The sequence below is a fragment of the Oncorhynchus nerka genome, linkage group LG27 (genome assembly GCF_034236695.1).
Source record: "Oncorhynchus nerka isolate Pitt River linkage group LG27, Oner_Uvic_2.0, whole genome shotgun sequence".
Classification (NCBI taxonomy): domain Eukaryota; kingdom Metazoa; phylum Chordata; class Actinopteri; order Salmoniformes; family Salmonidae; genus Oncorhynchus; species Oncorhynchus nerka.
In genome coordinates, this window is record NC_088422.1 from 108,834,242 (window position 1) to 108,854,532 (window position 20,291).

Here is a 20,291-nt window from a genome sequence, read left to right on the forward strand (position 1 = left end):
TAAGTATAGTGTGCCCTGGTAGAGATATTGCTGATACAATTAGAGATGTTATTTAAAAAAAAAAGTTAAGCATAGATTTAAATAAAGCTTTCGATAGGGTGGAACATGATTTTATGTTTAGGGTAATGGATAAATATGGTTTTGGTAATAGAATAGTAGGATGGATAAAATTATTATATAAGAAGGCAAGAAGTAGGGTGAAGTGTAATGGGGTTTTAACTGATTCTTTTATTCTTGAGAGATTTGTGAGACAGGGGTGCCCTTTATCTGCTTTATCGGTAGAACCTTTAGCAGCATTTCTTAAAAAATATCTTATAAATTGTGTACAGACTCCACAAGGACGTTTTAGTTTGATTCATCAATACGCAAATGATACCACTATAACAGTTAGAGATGAGGGAAGTGTAAAAAGGGTGATGGAGTGTTTTAAAGTATATGGACAGGCATCGGGTGCAAAGGTTAACATGGAGAAGTCAGTAGTAATGAGTAAGATTAATGAGGGGAATTTTCCTTTTAAGGTGGTAAAAGATTATTTTAAGGTGTTAGGAGTGTTTTTAGGGGTGAACGAAATGGAAGCTAGGGATTTGACATGGAGTAGTGTAATAAATAAAGTTAGGAAGGTGGTAAATATGTGGAGGGGGAGGGCTTTGAAATTAAAAGGGAAAATAATTGTAATAAATGTATTGTTGATGTCAATTTTTATTTATGTAATGAACGTTTTGGATATGCCAGAATGGGTTTGATCTGAAATGAATAAGATTTTAGTTGATTTTTTGTGGGATGGGAAGGGGGTGAAAATAGCTTTAAAACTTTGATTGCAGGTTATGAGGGGGGTTTGAAGTTGGTAGATTTAAGTGTAAGGAAAACATCAATTAGAGTAAAAATGGTACTGCAATATTTATTTGGTGAATTGGATTATGGGTGGAAAATGTTTAAGAGTATTTGCAGGAGGTTGGGAGGATTGGGGACAATGGTTTATTGAGGTTGGGAGGATTGGGGACAATGGTTTATTGAGGTTGGGAGGATTGGGGACAATGGTTTATTGAGGTTGGGAGGATTGGGGACAATGGTTTATTGAGGTTGGGAGGATTGGGGACAATGGTTTATTGAGGTTGGGAGGATTGGGGACAATGGTTTATTGAGGTTGGGAGGATTGGGGACAATGGTTTATTGAGGTTGGGAGGATTGGGGACAATGGTTTATTGAGGTTGGGAGGATTGGGGACAATGGTTTATTGAGGTTGGGAGGATTGGGGACAATGGTTTATTGAGGTTGGGAGGATTGGGGACAATGGTTTATTGAGGTTGGGAGGATTGGGGACAATGGTTTATTGAGGTTGGGAGGTTGGGGATTGGGGACAATGGTTTATTGAGGAGTATGAAGAAGGAAATGTTACGTAATATACCTTTGTTTTATAGAGAAGTGTTTGAGGCTTGGGGTTAGTTTTTACCAAATATTTATTATGAATGTACCATTTTAGAAAATATTTTGAATCAGCCGATATTTTTAAATCCAAAGATAAAGTGTAATAATATGTTGTTTTGTAAATATTTTATGAGGGCTGGGATGAGGCAGATATGTTATGTCACCTGAGGTAATTCCTGGGTTCCTTCCATTTCAGGCAATATATGATAATGTGGTTGAAGTAGATGAAGAGATAAGTAAAACTACTGAGGAGAATATGTACAAGAAAATATTAGTATGTATTCCTGGGGAGTGGGTGATTTTAATAAATAAAGAGGTGGTCAAAAGATTGTGGGGTTTACCGGTTTTATTTTCTGAAAGTAATGGGGAGAAACATGATTTATTCAGGTTTAAAACTTAAAATGGTTTATAGAAAATGTATTTTAAAAGAGATAAGTCACTGCTTCGGAAAAAGTGTGGTCTAGGGTGTTTGCAAACATGTGAAATCAATATGGAAGAATGTAAATGTAAAATATAAATCTATAGAATGGTAAGACAATGATTTTAAATTGAAACAATAGGATTTTTACAAATGTGGTTTTGCATCAAATTTATAAAGAGAATGTGATGTGGTACGGGGGCGGAACATTTTATGCACTTTTTTGTTGAATGTAGTAGGTTAAAAGATTAAGAGTTTTTAAAAGTGCTTTAAGTAAAACATTGGGGAGAAGAGATTTTTATTGGAATGGAGGTTCTTTCTTTTTGGTTTAAATGGGAAAAGTAAAGTTTTTTACATTGGTGAATTTTGTACTAAGTCATGCTAGATATGCAATAAGATTAAGGAATTTAGGTCATTATGAAATGAAAATTGTGAGTGTGGATTTTGTTTGTTGGTATTTTAGAGAAAGATACATAATATATAGAAACGGTGGAGGATCAAGTATGGAAAACTATCAAATGGAAAACTTGTAATTCATTATTAATTGGTTTTAGTGGATATTTGTGTTAATTGTTTTACTTTTTCTGATTGTTAAAAGGTGAATTGTTCATCTTTTATTGTTGTCTGAATGTTGTAAATATTGTGTTTTTTATATATTAATTTTTTTTTTTTTTTTTTTTTAAATGTGCCCGATCTCGGAAGCTAAGCAGGGTCGGGCCTGGTTAGTACTTGGATGGGAGACCGCCTGGGAATACCAGGTGCTGTAAGCGTTTTGCTCCAGTAGAGGGTTCTCTTGTGTCATGCGTGGAGCAACTGCCTTTTATTTATCACCCTAATAATGTGTATTTTTATTGGACTAAAAGGCAGTTTGTTAGTGCTTCCCTGCCATGCCCTGATCAAATCCAATAATGGACAGTGCATTTCCCTCAATCTAGGCAGTGCATTCAGCATTTGTTTTTAGGCTAGGAGACTGTCAATGTCTGTAGTCATTAGGGCCCTGTAAAATCCCTTCAATGTTTTGCCTGATCCACCCCCCCAAAAAAATAAAAAAATTCCCCTATTCTCCATTTACATTTCCCCTTTGACTGTTTGTCCCTGCATCTGTAGGTTTTCGCTCTCGAAAGTACACCTTTTTAATAGAAATATAACATGATTGGATGTTCTGTCCACGACAACGTTTAAAACCCTAGCAGGAAACTACTTTTGAGTTCTGGGAAAAACGGAAGACATATCGATTTTTCAATAAAGCGTTTCACATTCTCCACTGGTTGAAATACTATCCTGTGTCCTCAGATTAATGGAGTTAGATATGCATAGTGTGCAACACTTATCTCCCTCCGGTGGATGGTTCAGAGTTCCATGCTGATTGATACATGTCAGATGACAAGCCTACTACATGCGCCTTGGTGTTAAATGCAAATCAGATACAATTAAGGTAGCTCCAACGGTTAGGATTGTTTTATATAGAACACTTTATTTGACATGTTAGAACAAGACATTACACCCAAAGAATGTATCCAGAAGAAACATATAAATGACGCTCCTCAAAGAGGTCTTTGACATGTCGTTGACCTGTTAAAAGAGAGAGAAACTATTAGTTCAGTTATGGTCTGCCAGGGTCTGAAAAGCATGAAACAAGACCTACCTCTTTTCGAGTTGTCCTGATTCACACATTGTCCACTACAGGGGCCGCCAGAGGGACTACTGGCATCACAGATGACCACATCACAATGGACAAAGACCTAGGAATCAAATATTTGATGGTGTCTGTAGTGGCCAATCGGTTCAAACATGACACGACCAAGAACTTTGAATTCAATGATAGACTTTTAATACACCCGTATTATAATCCGGAGAGCCCCGCGAGACCCACACCTTTTCCAGAGCCCTGGCTCCAGTATTTATCCACATATTGCATATGAGCCCATCCCACATGTAAAATAAGTTTACATTCCAATCCGTGCATTGTGCTTGTTCAGCTCAATAATGCTCATACCTGCTTTCCGTCAGATTATAATGATAACAAGACCTTTGCTTTGTTCCTGCACTTAACTAAATGCATTCTTTTGTTTGTGTATTATCTATCAGTTTCTAGCGTGTCCAGCTATACTAAAAATAGTGTACATTCCTCTATTTTACAGCCCTATGCTTTGGCTCTGCACTTAGCTCAATATGTTACTATGTATGTGTGTCTTTATCTCAGAGCAACAGACTATGTGTCTTCTCTGTCATTCCTTCTGCATCTCTACGTCCTAAAAATATGCAAACTGTCTATTGGTCATCAGTTAGTCATTTGACTGACCCCCTCCTTTGTTATATCCCTCTGGCCTTGGTATGTTCAGCTATTCTATACATATTATGCATTTGTCTATGTATGATATTTGCAACCACATGTCATAAAAAAGGTATGATTGCCACACACAAAATTAAACAATAAAGATTGTTGGGGTAACTTTGTTACCTGGCCACTCGGCTCAACCGAATCCTCGGCGAAGGAAAACATATAGGCCTCAAAGCGTTTGACGTGAGGGGGGAAGTGGACCCTGGCATCAGCTACTACCGGGTGGAAGACAACACGGTATGGATCCTCGGGGTTCTCACAGCTGCCAGTGTAGAGAGGGACTAAGTTAGGAACAAGATAACGCTGCAAACCCCAACCGCCTTGTGTACGAAGTCTTGTGGTGGTGTCATGACTGTCCTGTGAGGATCAGATCAATTTACAGCAGAAGTGGGTTCTTTCTCCCCCTCCAGTATAACTAAAGGAATGTTTTTGCTAACAGGCTTTTCCCAACAAAAATAACCTTTGTCTTGAAAAAACATATACAATGTAAAGGCTCGAGACTTCCTACCTGTAGAGTGAGGACATTTCTAGTAAAAATAAAAACCAATATGACCAATAGGAATGGTAACAGAAATTAACATTAACCAGAAAACCGTGAGGCGCAAGCTACACGTTTGGAACTTTCCTAAACTCACAAGTACCTAGAAAAATGAACTTAAGTGAGATCATTCTGCTACTATATCCAAACCATCCTACTCATCACCCACTGAGGAATCAGCGACAGGGTTGATTAGCCCATCTTCCAGAACGAGTGAAAGGAAAACCCATCCTGTAGTTCTGTTCAAGACTGGAGCCACGGACAACCAACGACATTGTGATCTCATGTAGCCAATCAGAGAGAAGACCAACCACCTACCTTTCCACGTCGGGCATCCCGCATAAATACATTCATGCTTTTACTCCAAGCTGGTGCCGGTTCTTGTGTTCAAAAATGTAGCAATGATAAGTGTCCCTTACGGAACGGTGGGGGGTGTGAAGAGAAACCTTGTAACAAGCTGTCATATTGTGTCACCTGTGTGTTTAGCCTGTGTTTAGTTAGCTAGTAATTCAATTAAACCAACTTGTATAGTACTGAATCATAAGGCTGGGGTTTTTGCAGCTGCAAGGAGGATACGATGTAAGGGTTAATAAGTTAACTATCAATTTGATAGATTTCTACCGTCTAGAGTTTAAGTCGGGAGACGGTAACTTTAAAACCGCTTCCTCGGCACCCCAAATCCTAACATGATTCATTTAGAGTCGGCTAACAATTAAACAGTCCTCAGATAATTCAAGGTCACGTCACGACAGTGGTTTGTTGGTTTTAATTTCTGATCTTTTGGCCCATCAGACGTGGATGAATCTGATTTAGTACGTTTTTATTTTATTTTAAAGAACAGAAATTGGGCTTTCCATCAACAATATTTATTTTGGTCTACTGCAATGGCTTGTTAAATGACGGATGTCAAACATGTATATTCAAGTCCATTGACATGAGGTGAGACGTCCCTCTAAATGGTTCTTAAAATTCTAAATGACCCAGAATGGTCAGACTACAGGCGACCTGAATATTGATCAATTGACCGTGTTTTAACCAAAGTTGCCGAATAGACAGTCGGTATCAACAAGGCAATCATTTTGCAACACGAGTACTTCATTTTAAACAAGAATTTCATGCAATGCGCCAGAGCAATTCTTCCGCTGTTGGAAAAATTGGTCACACAAAATCAATTCTACACCCACGACATCGGATTCACATGTGGAGGACTTCTGTGAACGGCGCAGCTCTACTCTACAAGTAACCTACGCAGACAGTTTAGGCCTACTTTTTTTATTTGCATCTTTGGGAGGTTTATCCTTTACTGTTTAACTGCCAGATATTAGCAAAAAGGAATTTGTGAAATCTGAAGACGTTACATTAAGAGACAAACGTCCACACCAGTACAAATCCACTTGAGCTGAATGACGATGGTCAGGATTTTGCACAACGAGATAGTTGCAGCTGAAGTGACAAATCTGAACTGCCCATTTAGTGCACAGCCATGTGAATGTTGTGCCTTTTCCTATGATATACAAAACATTTCAGCCTGTTTAAAAAAAAACTGCTATGACATTGCTGATTTAATAAACAGCTGCAAAGTTACTCCGTGTCCACATGGCCAAATTTAGGTTTTTGATTCCATTTCATAAAAATGGTCAAATTGCGTGATTTGATAGCATTTTGCAAACCCGATCCCCCAAATGAATGGTTTTGACCAATAAAGTTGCTTCACTACACTGCTTGGTGTAACATGCATCCACATACTGAAAAGGCACCCGCAAAATAAAGTGTCATTTGCAGCGTGCATAATCATGGTCAAAGTCATTGTAGCCCATTACAATGTAGGAAAAAGTCATCTTTCAATAGTTAACCAATTTAAATTCTTGAGCTAAAAATTAGGCCAGCGTGTCCATCTGTGGCAAAGTGCTCACCCAAATCAAAAATATATAACATTTTTTCAAATATGAACATTAGCTAGCTAAATAAGGTTAGCAAGATGCAGCTACACTTGACCGTGGTATTTGTTCATGTTTAGCAACTCCCAATTAGCGCATTCCTCTAGGACAGGAAAGTCAATTGAAAGCGGCATCAACTTCTGGGGATCCTGTCAACTGATCCTATTCAGTTTCAAACATCCATGCTGCACAGGCATCTGAACCATCCTTTAGGTTTAGTGCAATGACTGTTTTAAACACAAGAGGTCACTTGTGCCTGAATTCAACCCAAAACCAACAACTATTCAGTCACTGTTAAGAGCAGTTGTATGAAACCAAATTGGAAAGGCAAGCCAAGCTTGCCAGCCGCTCTTGATTTCCATTCGACTGACCATCAGCTTGGCACAACACTGAACTGTAGCAAACCAAAAGGATAACATTGAGTAAAAAGGTGTAGGTAACGCCAACATTAACCTTTTCACACGCGAGTTCCAGATATCTTCAACAGTCGCCCCAGTGGGAGTTGATTTTATGCGCGTGATGTCAGAATGCACTCACCGTGCCAACATGTGGACATTTAACCCGCGCTGACCTCAGACCAAGGCACACTACCTGCTAATTTTCTATAGGCTGTTTCGACTTCTAATTTTGCCTCATTCATTCACAAAAGTAGCCCATTTCACTGTTGCAGACCATTTCTATTTGAGAATTTAATGAGCCGGACAAACTTTCCTTCAAAAGAAAGCCCAAGCACTTCCCCAGATCAAGTATACAGTCCTTGCACATTTATTGCCTTCCTTACAAATAACTGTGGACATGTGCATTCCTATCAAAGTGCCTTATTTTCTGTGTAAAATGTTGTCATTTCTACTGAGTACCGTAATTATAATGTACTTAGCGTTTTATTCATGCGTTCTGATTCTTGCCTAGATTGTAATGGACACGTGTGTAAAACACCTTTGAAGGTGGTGCTGAGCTATCATACATCAAACATCATACAATGCAGTCAGATTATCACGTAAGCGTCTGTCAGACTAATATTGATCTCAACTGGAGTACCCTCATTGTCTTGAATGCACTGAAGTCGTTAGTTGATTTGAACACTGCATAAGAGTGTAAACTATGGTACCTCCGTGTTGCCAGATAAGACCGCCCTTGCCAGGGGTATATAGCTTAGAGAAACTGTCTTCCCCGCCATGTATCGTTGATAAATTCCCAGATCTTGGTAATATTTCCTGCATCATCCTCTTCACAATACCTTCCCCCAAGGACTTAGCTATATCTTGCAACTCTGTTTAGCTTTCGTGCTAGGTTGTATTTGGGGAGGTGACGACAATTGGCATTTTGCATAGGTACCTTTAAACTACTTGTCATGTGTATGTCGTAACAAGTACAAAGATTAGTCACATGCTGAAGTGGCCAAACTAAGTTGAGATCCCAGGCAACGGGCGCAGTGAACGGCATTCTAGGAGTTCTTGCTTGACAAACATGGCTGCCATAGTTTCTAAACTAGATTTACATAGCTCCCTTGTACCGCATCATACTGTAAAACAAGTCAACCTGTTATTTAGACATGATAACGTACAGCATACGTTCCGTTCCAATGATACGCTGCAGGGACCACTCAGTGATAACAAGCATGTGATCGTACGCGCCAGAATCTCCCATAAGTGTTAAATTGGGTGGAGATCTGGTGACAGACCGCACATGGCTCACATCGTTTTAAAGCATTGTGACCACTCGACCTATGGATGGGGGCATAGCCACGGTAGACAAAGTAAATTGCCTGCCAAGCATGATAGGTTGCTAATTACTCAGGAACCACACCTGTGGAATAACACTTGTTTAGGCCCAAAAACAACATGTTACCCATTAATGATGAGATTCCACCGGGGTCGGGAGTCGCGGTCCTCGTTGAGGGTGGCCCAGCAGTGGTCAAGCACCAGCGCTACCTTGGGATCAGAGGACGTGGTCAGCTCCACCTCAAAGTGCAGAGGCTGTCTCAGGTACCTCACCACTGGATAGTCCTCCTCCTGGTGGAACGTGTTATACGAGGCATCTGGAACACAGAACAACCGGGGGTCGTGTTCAGTGGGCACCATCTGAACTTGTCCATTAAGAAATGCTCATTTATCATATCCTGTTGTGCCTTAATGAACACAAGCCATTTATAGCCAACACTACCCATCCCCCACCAGAGGCTTCTGACAAATTCCCAAATCAGCTCCTCACCGTTACTCCATAGCCACACCTGTAGATCTCAGAAAGCAAGAGTAATATATCATAAGGTTTAGATTTTTGGGAATGGTTTTGTAAAGGAGACCTTCCAAGATACTTTGAGGCTAGGGGTCAAGTTGAAATTCTGAATTTGTACACGCTTACCCTGAGCGAGTCTCATTCTGACCATTAGTCGACCCGTCCCAGTCTCGGCAAAAGGCTCGTTGTCACGCGGCCTGGTCAGGAAGGCCAATGTGCGAGTGATGTTGGCCACATAGTAGCAGGAAACCTTTAACCTAAAAAGAGTGATGTAAGCAACTTCAATAGGGGAAACTTCAAGCAGTGGAGTGGACACTGGTAGTAGAGGCACATTTTCCCTGTATACAAAGTATTGAGCAATTGGTGAAGAAAAAAAAACCTATGAAAGCTAATAGCTACAACTGTGATGAGTAATGCACTTACTGATATTCCTCCTCTGAAGACGTCGTGGCATTCAGCTTCACCTCAAGTTCATCTGGCAAGGAGATTTCGTTCTCATACAGCATGACATTGTTGATAAACTATGTAGTAGAGGGGAATTGCTTATTACAGCCTGCAGAAGCAAACAGTCCGTAAATACACAGTACCCATCACCTCAGGGTAATAGTCATTTTACCTTCCTGGTGGTGCCACAGGAGTTCACAGTGAAGTGGAAGTAGGCGAACCGATCGTCGCTGTAGGTGGGACCACAGGCGGGGTCGCTCAGGGTCAGCTGACCGGGGTTCAGACCGGGAACAGCCTCCACCTTCACCGCCAGCGCAGTCATCGTTCCGTTAGAGAAACACTCTTGGAGGTGGGGGAGCAAAAGACAGGTAGCCATCAGACCTGGGTTCTGTATTTGTTACACTTATTGAGCTTGAACCAATGGAACGGCACCAAAAGTGCAAACCATGCCCATCTGGTACTACTATTAGACTCACAGTATTTGCAAGGAACCCAGGTTTGTAACCATGTTAAACACCTATTTATCAGAAGTAATTGTTTGAGAACCAACCAGTCAGCGTTTTGAGGAAGCTGCAAGCCAGGGAAAAGTATTTGATGGTCATGTTGTTGTAAGGATTCAACAGAGCCACATCCAGTCTGCTCCTGACAGAGGACGAGTGAACTGACTGGGAACCAATGGGAGAGTTCATTAGTACAATATTGTATGCATGTATACAGGGTAAGGAAAGCGAGGCTAGCTAAAGCAATTTAGGTTAACATGTTTTTGGAGAGTGTCGTACCTCAAACACTGCGTCCGGCGAAGAGAAGGGCAACGTGATGGTGAAGTCTGTGTCGCCTTCTGTTAAATACTGTTGAGCAAACTCATGGTTAAGCAGCCGCTTGCCAACCAAGACCACAAAAAAGGGCTCTTGGTTCCTGTAGTCCACAGTGATGTGGAAGTTCTCCGGATCACAGTTGCCAGTGACTGAGGGTGGCACTACAAGGACAAACAGGGTGGTGTTCATTAATTAAGCACAAAAAACAGGAAGGTACTACTTGAACTGGTCCAAGAAGAAACCCTTGTTTAGATTGCAAAATGTTTTGCTACGGTGGGACTGAATAAACACGATCCTGGCAAATCAGGAACAGGGAAACCGGGTCCAAATACTCTAAAGCATAACATTTTCTTTGTAGAAAGACCGCATAGGAAAACCCTACAGTATGGCTAGTTGGGCTTTCACTGCCCATTTCCTTTCAGGGCAATCATTAACGAGAGGAAACCAGTCAACAGTAGTTTGGCGTAGTCCAGAGGCATACCAATGTCCAGCAGTACAGCTTCCACAACGGCAGAGTGAGAGAAAGGAGCGTACTCTGGAAAGATGACCAGGCCATAGATCAGCTGAAGAGTGAAGGTTGTGACACCTTGTTCCGCCCTTCTCTGTAGTGAAGTTAAAAGCATTGGTCAATTGGTCAGCATTATTGTTGTAACAGAACTCTATTCAACATCAAGTGACAACTAAGTACATATGGGGACTATTAAAACAAACTATATACTTAAAGTAATGTTGCCCTCATTCCTCTAAATCAAATGCATGCAACTGCCAAAATAATGGATACAAAGTACATTTGTGCCATTATTTATTTTGTTGGTGGCCCACTTATTAGGGCATGTACAAATCCCTGCGTGTGGCTTTGCATTTAACAGAAACACACCTCCTTAAAGACCACCGGGTCTGAGAAGGGCACCTCCATCCTGAAGGTCTTCAAGGTGTTGTCCGGGGATCTCTGCTCATGAACATTGAAGCCCCTGGCGTTGCACTCTGCAACAGTTAGCACCATGGTGGGAAAGGTGATGTTCAGCAGCTCCACATCAAGGTTGAAGGTCCCCAACTCAAGCACAAACACTGCCTGCTCAGGAACGGTGTCTAAGGGCGTGTCTGTTCATTGGCAAACAAAGGAAAACATTTTTAAATGCGGTACAATGGAAGTTGAAAATTGACATTTGTTATTGGGTAAGTCCAGGTATTGCCTCCCCGTTTCATTACATTTTCTTCTGTTTTGTGCCTAATGAAACACCCAGGCATCCCAAATTACCATAGGCACTATTTAACTAAACCAGACTCACAGTTGCGAACTTGTGGAGGCCTGGCCATCGGAGGAGTTGTGATAGGGAAGAGGACTTTATAGCTGGTGTCCTCATGTGCGACCTCCTCAATCCACAGCAACTCAAGCATGGGCTCAATGGTGTAAGTGACAAAGTACTGGTCATCCTGAATATGGCTCTGTAAGGGAGGCAAGTGATGCAGTCAGGCTGTAATACACAATTTGAGTGCAAAAACAGGTAAATGTTCCTTATAAGCCAGAAAGTTAAATAAAATTATTCCACCGCTTGTCTTTTTGCCGCTCGTAATGTAAGACAAAATATCCAAAAGGAAAGTATTGGTTACCAGACTTTAGAGAGCTGGTAGGTGTATGGTTGTCAACTTGCATTTCCGGCAGTGTGCATTTTCAAAGCAACTGACACGCAAAGTAAACACTTGCACAATATGTAAACAGCAGCCGAGTGTTGCTTGCATTCAGTCGACAGTGGCAAAGCTACCGGCTACCTAAAAAGGTCGGGTAAACAATCCTTTAGTGTGGATATTTGGTCTCAAATTTCAAGCGGCTAAAGGACAAACTGCAAAGACAAGCGGTAGAGTATGTTTAAATGTAATTTTATGCAACATTCACACAATTTTGCAATCCATTGTATATTAGCCTGATTAAGCAGACAATTGCTCAATAAGAAACATTTTACACAAGACAACGTTTCTAGGAGTTTACCCATGAGAGATGGCAAAGGGTTACTGCAAAGCACTGACAACTGCTGTAGTAAAAAGGGCTCTACAAATAAGACTTAGAAATTAAACAGGAACATTTTACTCATCCAATGCTGACCTTGAAGTAGCCGCCAACCGCCCCCACTGGAATTTCAACAATAATATGGGCCTCTGTGACTAAAACCGAGTAGTTTCTGGCAGCCATTTCCTCAGTGTCCAGCCTCTTAGCGTCAATTCCCATGTACACCTCCAACATGGTGAAGGCATCAGAGGACAAAAGTGGGTCTATGTGCTTGGGCATGTACCAGGTGATCACTTCTGGAGTAAAGGTCACTGCCTCTGCAGTGAAACAAGAAGCCAAGTGCACATCAAAACAGAACATTTAGCAACTGAAAACAACTGCCATTATTTGGAAAAAGTTCCAAAACATTTTTTCAACTGAACACTACATGAAAGTCTTGTCTGGAGGCAATTAAGAACTGGGCTTATAGGATCTTAAATTATTTCACACTCAACCTGGTGTTGGACAAACAGCCGTGGCATCTACTCGAGTAACCAGCCACTTCTGCTCAAAGAAGGTTGAGGTTGAGAGCACCCGCATCGGAACCCCAGCTACCTGTTCAGGGGGCAACCACACCAGGGCCATGTTCAGTAAGGCACACCGTATTAACAATATGTTGCAGAGTTCAGGTAGGGCCACCGTTTCCAAATGTTTGCTCTACTGAACATGACCCAGTTCATGGAGGTCAGCTTACATTCTGGAGGTATGTCTCCTCTGCATTATGAGGGCTTCTTAACACCAGCCGTGTGGGAGTGTTGGCTATTGCATAGCCCTTTCTTTGGGCCTCATCCACATTCATGACATTCTTGCTAGGACTAAAGATGACTGCTGTCATTTTGTATCCTGAAGCAACAGCCTGTCTCAGGAAATGGAAACATGAATTAAACAATTTTCAACAAACGCACATTGTTTAGCGCCATCCTGTCATTTTGTAGTGAAATCACAGAAACTGAAATACGGCTACCTCAGCTCCTCTCCGGAAGTTGCCGCTCCTTGCTTTCGGGCCCCCAGTGGGCTGTTCGGGGATGGTTTGGATGTCTGGAAGAGTCCTTCTGACAGACACCTAGAGAAGAAAGGCCATTATTCCCTATGCATTTTCTCCCTCCCATACAATAGGAAATCAAGGGCCAGTTCTCAATCTGTCCACTCGCCTCCTTAAATGCATTGAGAATAGGCCAAAATTCCTCACCTCTAAAGTTCTCCTATGTGCATTTTGAAGAGGCGAGTGGAATTGAGATAGAGAGTCAAGACCTCTACGTTGTGTCGCAGAAGAAATGAAACACTGGACAGTTGTAGCTCTAGACACATCATTTATACAGGCAGTACGACAAGCACGACTGTAAACATGTCCATTGGGGCATGCTCTGCTCACTTGCCTCCATGTAGTTGCGGGCGCACAGAATCTCTCGGGAGGTCCAGGGGGTGTAGCTACAGGTTTTGCCCACTCTATACACAGGGTCTTCAGTCATGTGGTTTCCTGGCAGCCTGAACTGCATGACCAAGCTGAACATCTTATCATCCTAAAATGAAGAGGAAAGGGAAAAAGCCTTCATTATATAGCAAAAAACAAAATTCAGGTGACATTCATGCAAGTTATAGACTGTGGCAAAATTGGCTATATGAATGCAGCTGCCACTGTATTGAAGCCACACTACAGGAGTAGAGCTCAATAGTTCACATCACTGCAGTCTGTATCAGAAAGTTGGCTGGCCCTCTGAAAGCCCTCCATAAACTTCTGCTGTACCTTACGTCATTGTTAACTTAGAGGTAAGAGATACCAGACCCAGGGGTGGCTGACAATGGAGATCCTTTTGATATCCACAGAGTTAAGTAAAACTGCTTCAATGTTCTGGACTTCTAATAACCTCCATGCGCTAAATTGTATGTATTAGCAACTCAGGCTTATTGAGGACCTTTTTTACTGAAGAATGGGTTTTCAATTATTTCATTTTTCCATCTAGTGATGCAAATATTGACTTGTATCTTTGTGTATACAGGGCTCATCTGTAAAAGAGCCTGGTCTCAGCATGACTCCATGTCAAAGGTAAATAAAATGACCTTGCTACAGTATGAGTTGCAAATGCAGTGACACTGAAAGGCAAACTGTCAATTTGAAGTACAAGCAAACGCTACAGTTCTTAGGGTTACCATGTTTTGGGAAAAGCAGTTTTGAAGAGAAGCAAAAAACATGGCATTCCCCATGGGGTCAAATTTAAAGCTGAATCCACACTGAGTAGCAAGGCCAGGCGTCAGGTTTATGATTTGTGTGTCATCTGGAAGGGATGGAGATGGTGTGAACACAATAGTTGACAAGCAATATCAAGCCATGAATTATGAAAGGAGAGAAAGAGAATCATAAAAGAGGCAAACTCACTGAAGACAGCATCAACCTCTTCAAAAAGAGGAGCGACACTCAAACGAATAACGTTACCAAGGCATTCAGCGTTGAGGTCATCTGGAATAGGAACGGTTAGTTGAATTTTTTAAACAAAAATAGTCAAACGCTTAGTCCTTAAATTTGCAAGGTGCAAAATGCATACTTATAGAAGGTGTCTGTTGTGCTTGTATGCCCACAGCTGCCATCAATAGGCAAAACAACCTGTAAGGCATTTGAGAAATTATTATGATTGATTAAAAGGAGGAAGAACACAACTCAAATGTTTGCGTCGCATAAGACTCTCCTAGGCCTGCTACTACTTACCCTGAGCTAAGGAAAATAATCATTGTAGAACAGATTTGTTCTGATAAAATACACAGCTACAGAACCTGATATATGACCCAAAGTGTGCAGCCTACAGCCCAGGGGTTTGCAACTTTTACCCTATGACAAAGGCTTCCCACACTCAGTCACCTGAACCCCAAACCCCAGATTTTCTTTTTATTCCCCTAGCCCTACAAAGCTGATTCAAATAATAATCCAGCTTTGTTAATCTGAATCAGCTGTGTAGTGTTAGGACAAAAACCTAAATGTAAGGCAACTGTTCAATTTTAGAAGGGTGCTCCGCCCTCACCGCTTTTATCCATTCATGTCAGGGGCCATGGACCGGTGCACCTCGGCTCAGGTTAATAGAACTCCCTCATTAGCAGCACAACAGCCTTTCACAGGTGAAAAGCATAATTACCCAACCGTCTACAATTGTAGCCCAGACAGAGAGAAAGATATTGGCCTCTAATGGCCAAAATGCTGCATTTGCATGCACTTTCACAATTTGAATGTAGTCAACTGGGTGGGACTACCAACTTCATTGGCTGAGCCCTACTGGTGACCCTGTTGAAGTCATGTCCAATCGGGTCATCAGAAGGGCTCAGACAATTGTGAAAAAGAAATGTTACTACTTTAATGTGAAGATAGCCTCAATGGAGCTGCCCATGCTTTCACAGACACTATATTGGCACAGATACATAGATGAGTCTTTTGGCTTCTTATTATCTTCTTGTCCAGAGGTGCCCAGAGTAAACTGCCTGCTACTCAGTCCCAGAAGCTAAGATATGCGTATTATTAGTATATTTGGATAGAAAACACTCTGAAGTTTCTGAAACCGTTTGAATGATGTCTGTGAGTATAACAGAACACATGGCAGGCAAAAACCTGACACAGTGGGATATTGGTCATGTTGCACTTCCTAGATGTCAACAGGCTTCCACTAGATGTCAACAGTCTTTAGAACCTTGTTTGATGCTTCTACTGTGGGGTGAGGGCGAATGAGAGGGAAATGAGTCAGAGGTCTGGCAGAATGCCTTGAGCTCGTGACGCTCGTTCACATAATTGCTATATTGTAATTACTTCGCCACCATGGCCTATTTATTACCTTACCTCCCTTATCATTTCCTTATTTGCACACACTGTATATAGACTTTTTCTACTGTATTATTGACTGTATGTTTGTTTATTCCATCTGTAACTCTGTGTTGTTGTATGTGTCGAACTGCTTTGCTTTATCTTGGCCAGGTTGCAGTTGTAAATGAGAGCTTGTTCTCAACTAGCATTAAACTGGTTAAATGAAGATGAAATAAAATAGAAATAAAAAAATACTATGGATATATTTAGTATGCCAAATGTTCGAGGATGTCGTACTAAATTAGCCAAAATATGAGGAATACACGAAGAGGACACTATTTCCGTACTTTAGGGCCAATAATGCAATTCTTCGGGAACTGGGCGTGGCTTCACATCGTTTCCAGATTTGTTGAAAATGGCGGAACATATGCAGTCGAAGTACAACGAGAGCGGATACAAATTCATTGCTTTTACTAATTATGACAAATATTAAGAAAATGTTGAGCAATGTAAGAAAGTAATTACTTTTGAAATAAGTTAACTTACACGTTATATTGGCTGACAATTTGTTAGTTACACTGGTCTTACTAACACATAGCGTATCAGTACAGCAGTATGTACCGGTATGTTGTTAGCTAGATACCTAACGTTAGTTGGCTACTTATAGATCAAACTTGACAATATAATAACTATAGGCTATCTAACTAACTACCCAATGTTTGACGTGATTATTCCCGTCATTCTGAGCTTAGCTAAATGGTATAGTCATTGTGCGTTCTCAATGGACATTCGATTAAAAGGTGCTTTCACTTAAATTCGCTCTGGCTGTCTACTCTGCTCTGAATTTACAAACAGACAATCTGACAACGCTCTGAATTCATGAGCGCATTCTGGAACTCCTGATTGAATTTAAGAACACACCCGAAGTCGTATAATGTCTAACCAGTCATTTGTTATGCTAGATAGCTAGCAAGAGGTTGCATAGCAACAGCATCAACTTCCGGTAGACAGGTGAAAAGCTAGTACGCGCACTTGAAAGCATACTGTTCGTTTACAGTATACTAAAATGAACTAATAATATATAATATTCAGTATATACTCATTAAGTATGTAGTATACAGTATGTTAGTATGGGTATTCGAGCACAGCTCTTGTTTTTCATCAATGCTCATTAAGAAATGCTAGCGGCCATGACTGAAGGCAAACAAGAATTGTCTTGGGGGTGTGGTTTGATGTGGGTGTTTCTTGGATGTGTTTTTACCATTCAATTGCAATAAACAAGTGCAGTAGTGAATACGTAAGGTAAGCCAGCTTTGCTGTAGAAAACAAAGTTTTGAAGTTGAGGACTTCTCCCGATGAACATTGATACCAGAGCACGCTCATTTGGGCTACAGTTTGAATCACAACGTACCAGATGAGTGCGGAATCTGACTTTGGACATTGAATTATTATTATTTAAAAAATGTTGTGTTCGTTCAAAACATTTGGTTTCGGAAGTGAATGTAGTGGTGTGTTTGGTTGGTGGATCTGCACATCTGTACTGAGGTAGGCTGTGCAGGTAGCCCAGATGAGAGTACGTCTGAGATGGATGAAGGTGAAAGGATCAGTGATGAGTCTACCTACAAGACTGTACACATTTTTTGGTGGAAAATGTTCGGAAAAGGAGACGAGGGTGGATTTGCCACAGATGGGGACATAGATGGAAGGGGAGAATCTAGAAGAACAAACAGGCAGAGAGAAGAGGTAAAGGAGAACAAAGTAGTAGTGTTTTTCTATCTGAGACAACCAGTAAAATGTTACATCTGATAAAGTTGTCAGATGTACAGTGGTTCTTACTTTTGAAAGTTTGGAGCTTATGCAGCCACCGTTTGTGGTAGATGGCGGCAGATTGAGGTAAATTGCGTCTTGACTGACACTTAAATAACGTGCCATAGAATTACGCGGAACCACGCAAGATGTGCTGCAGGATGCCGCAACATTTAAGCTTATACGGTTCCAAAAAAGGACCGCAAAAACATACGAAATAGGTTGTTCCAACCTGTAAACGAACAGTATGCTTTCAGTCGCGTGTACTAGCTCTTCACCTGTCAACCGGAAGTTGATGATGTTGCTATGCAACCTCTTGCTAGATAGTTAGCATAACAAATGACTAGTTAGACATTTTACGACTTCAGGTGTATTCTTCAATTCAATCTGGAGAACCAGATGGGCATGGTTTGCACATTTGGTGTTATTCCATTGGTTCTACAGTGCTCGGCAAGCTCAACTAAGTGTAACAAATACAGCTACCTGTCTTTTGCTCCCCCACCTCCAAGAGTGTTTCTCTTTAACTCTATGATGACTGCGCTGGCGGTGAAGGTGGAGTCTGCTCCCGGTCTGAACCCCGGTCAGCTGACCCTGAGCGACCCCGCCTGTGGTCCCAACAACAGTGACGATCGCTTCACCTACTTCCACTTCACTGTGAACTCCTGTGGCACCACCAGGAAGGTAAAATGACTATTACCCTGAGGTGATGGGTACTGTGTATTTACGGACTGTTTGCTTCTGTAGGCTGTAATAAGCAATTCCCCTCTACTACATAGTTTATCAACAATTCATGCTGTATGAGTGCATTACGCATCACAATTGTAGCTATTAGCTGTTATAGGGTGTTTTTTTTTCCTTCACCAATTGCTCAATACTTTGTATACAGGGAAAATGTGCCTCTACTATCAGTGTGTCCACTCCACTGCTTGAAGTTTACCCTATTGAAGTTGCATATTTCCCCTATTGAAGTTGCATACTCTTTTAAGGTTAAAGGTTTCCTGCTACTATGTGGTCAACATCACTCGCACATTGGCCTTTCTGACCAGGCCGCGTGACAACGAGCCTTTTGCAGAGACTGGGACGGGTTAACTAATGTTCAGAATGAGACTTGTTCAGGGTAAGCGTGCACAAATTCAGAATTTCAACTTGACCCCTAGCCTCTAAAATAATCTTGGAAGGTCTCCTTTACAAAACCATTCCCAAAAATGTAAGCCTTGTGATATATTACTCTTGCGTTCTGAGATCTACAGGTGTGGCTATGGAGTAACGGTGAGGAGCTGATTTGGGAATTTGTCAGGAGCCTCTGGGGGTGGGGGGGGTAATAGTGTTGGCTATAAATGGCTTGTGTTCATCAGGGCACAACAGGATATTATAAACAAGCTTTTCTTAACCTGTTGCTCCTACCCTGAGACTTTTTGAACATTTTGTTAAAAATCGTACACATTTCAGCGCCCTGCTACTCATGCCAGGAATATAGTACGTTCATATGGTTAGAATGTGTGGATAGGAAACCCTCGGACGTTTTTAAAACTGGTTAAATCACGACTGTGGCTATTACATAACGAAAGTTTGGAGTTACATCGGAAAGCGCAGGAAAACCTGATCACAGAAAATGGAAATAAATATCCTTGCGCCACTTCAAGCAATTGTTAACAGTGAGTTCCAATTAGATAAGACCGAAAGCATTCAACTCCCACAGCATCCCCATGTTGTCTAGAGTCTTGTGAATTGAATCCTCTTTGATTCTTGGTTGAACAAAAGAGATAGTTAGCATAACAAATGACTTACCTCCGGTCTCCGCCCAGATCATTCCGGAAGAGCTCTCTCCTGAAATTTTTTTCCAAGACGACAGCTAATGATATTTACATCCCCACCTCCAAGGATGATTTTTATCGCTTATTAACGTTTACTAATACCTAAAGTAGCATTACAAACGTACAGTGAAGTGTTTTGTGAAAGTTTATCGTCTACTTTTTGAATTTTAAAAATGACGTTACGTTGTGAAATCGCTGTTTTTTTCGTTTATCACACAGTCTACATATAACGGTATCTTGGCTTTATATGGCCCGATTTAATCGAAATACTTTGTATACAAGACCCAATAGTGTTTATGGGACATCTAGGAGTGCCAACAAAGAAGATGGTGAAAGGTAATGACTGTTTTCTATTTTATTGTGCGGTTTGTGTACTATGTGGTCAAATGCTAATTATTTTGTTTACGTCCCCTGCTGTGCTTTTCTGTTGTAGTGTATTGGTGCATGCTATCAGATAATGAGCTTCTCATGCTGTCGCCAAAAGCATTTTAAAAATCTGACTTGTTGCCTGGATTCACAACGAGTGTAGCTTTAATTTGATACCCTGCATGTGTATTTTAATGAACTTTGAGTTTTAACTAATACTATTAGCATTTAGCGTAGCACATTTGCATTTCCAGAGCTCTAGTTGGGACGCAAGCGTCCCAACTAGAGGCAAGAGGTTAATGGACAAGTTCAGATGGTGCCCACTGAACA

The 20,291-nt window shown here is 41.2% G+C and overlaps 1 protein-coding gene across 1 annotated transcript; it reads right to left on the minus strand.

The window, feature by feature from the left end:
* Nucleotides 1–3,297: 3,297 nt before the first annotated feature.
* On the minus strand, nucleotides 3,298–15,055 carry LOC135565458 (uncharacterized). Its single transcript, XM_065012520.1, has 21 exons — nucleotides 14,899–15,055; nucleotides 14,738–14,796; nucleotides 14,572–14,652; nucleotides 14,346–14,470; nucleotides 13,574–13,717; nucleotides 13,162–13,260; nucleotides 12,892–13,053; nucleotides 12,653–12,752; nucleotides 12,255–12,475; nucleotides 11,443–11,599; nucleotides 11,031–11,254; nucleotides 10,635–10,755; nucleotides 10,118–10,314; nucleotides 9,889–10,003; nucleotides 9,511–9,680; nucleotides 9,318–9,415; nucleotides 9,021–9,151; nucleotides 8,508–8,697; nucleotides 4,305–4,446; nucleotides 3,489–3,585; nucleotides 3,298–3,415 (listed from the first exon to the last, which is right to left on the minus strand). Exons 1-21 carry the CDS (start codon nucleotides 14,919–14,921, stop codon nucleotides 3,342–3,344), a joined length of 2,730 nt encoding a protein of 909 aa, XP_064868592.1. The 5' UTR covers nucleotides 14,922–15,055; the 3' UTR covers nucleotides 3,298–3,341.
* Nucleotides 15,056–20,291: the final 5,236 nt, after the last annotated feature.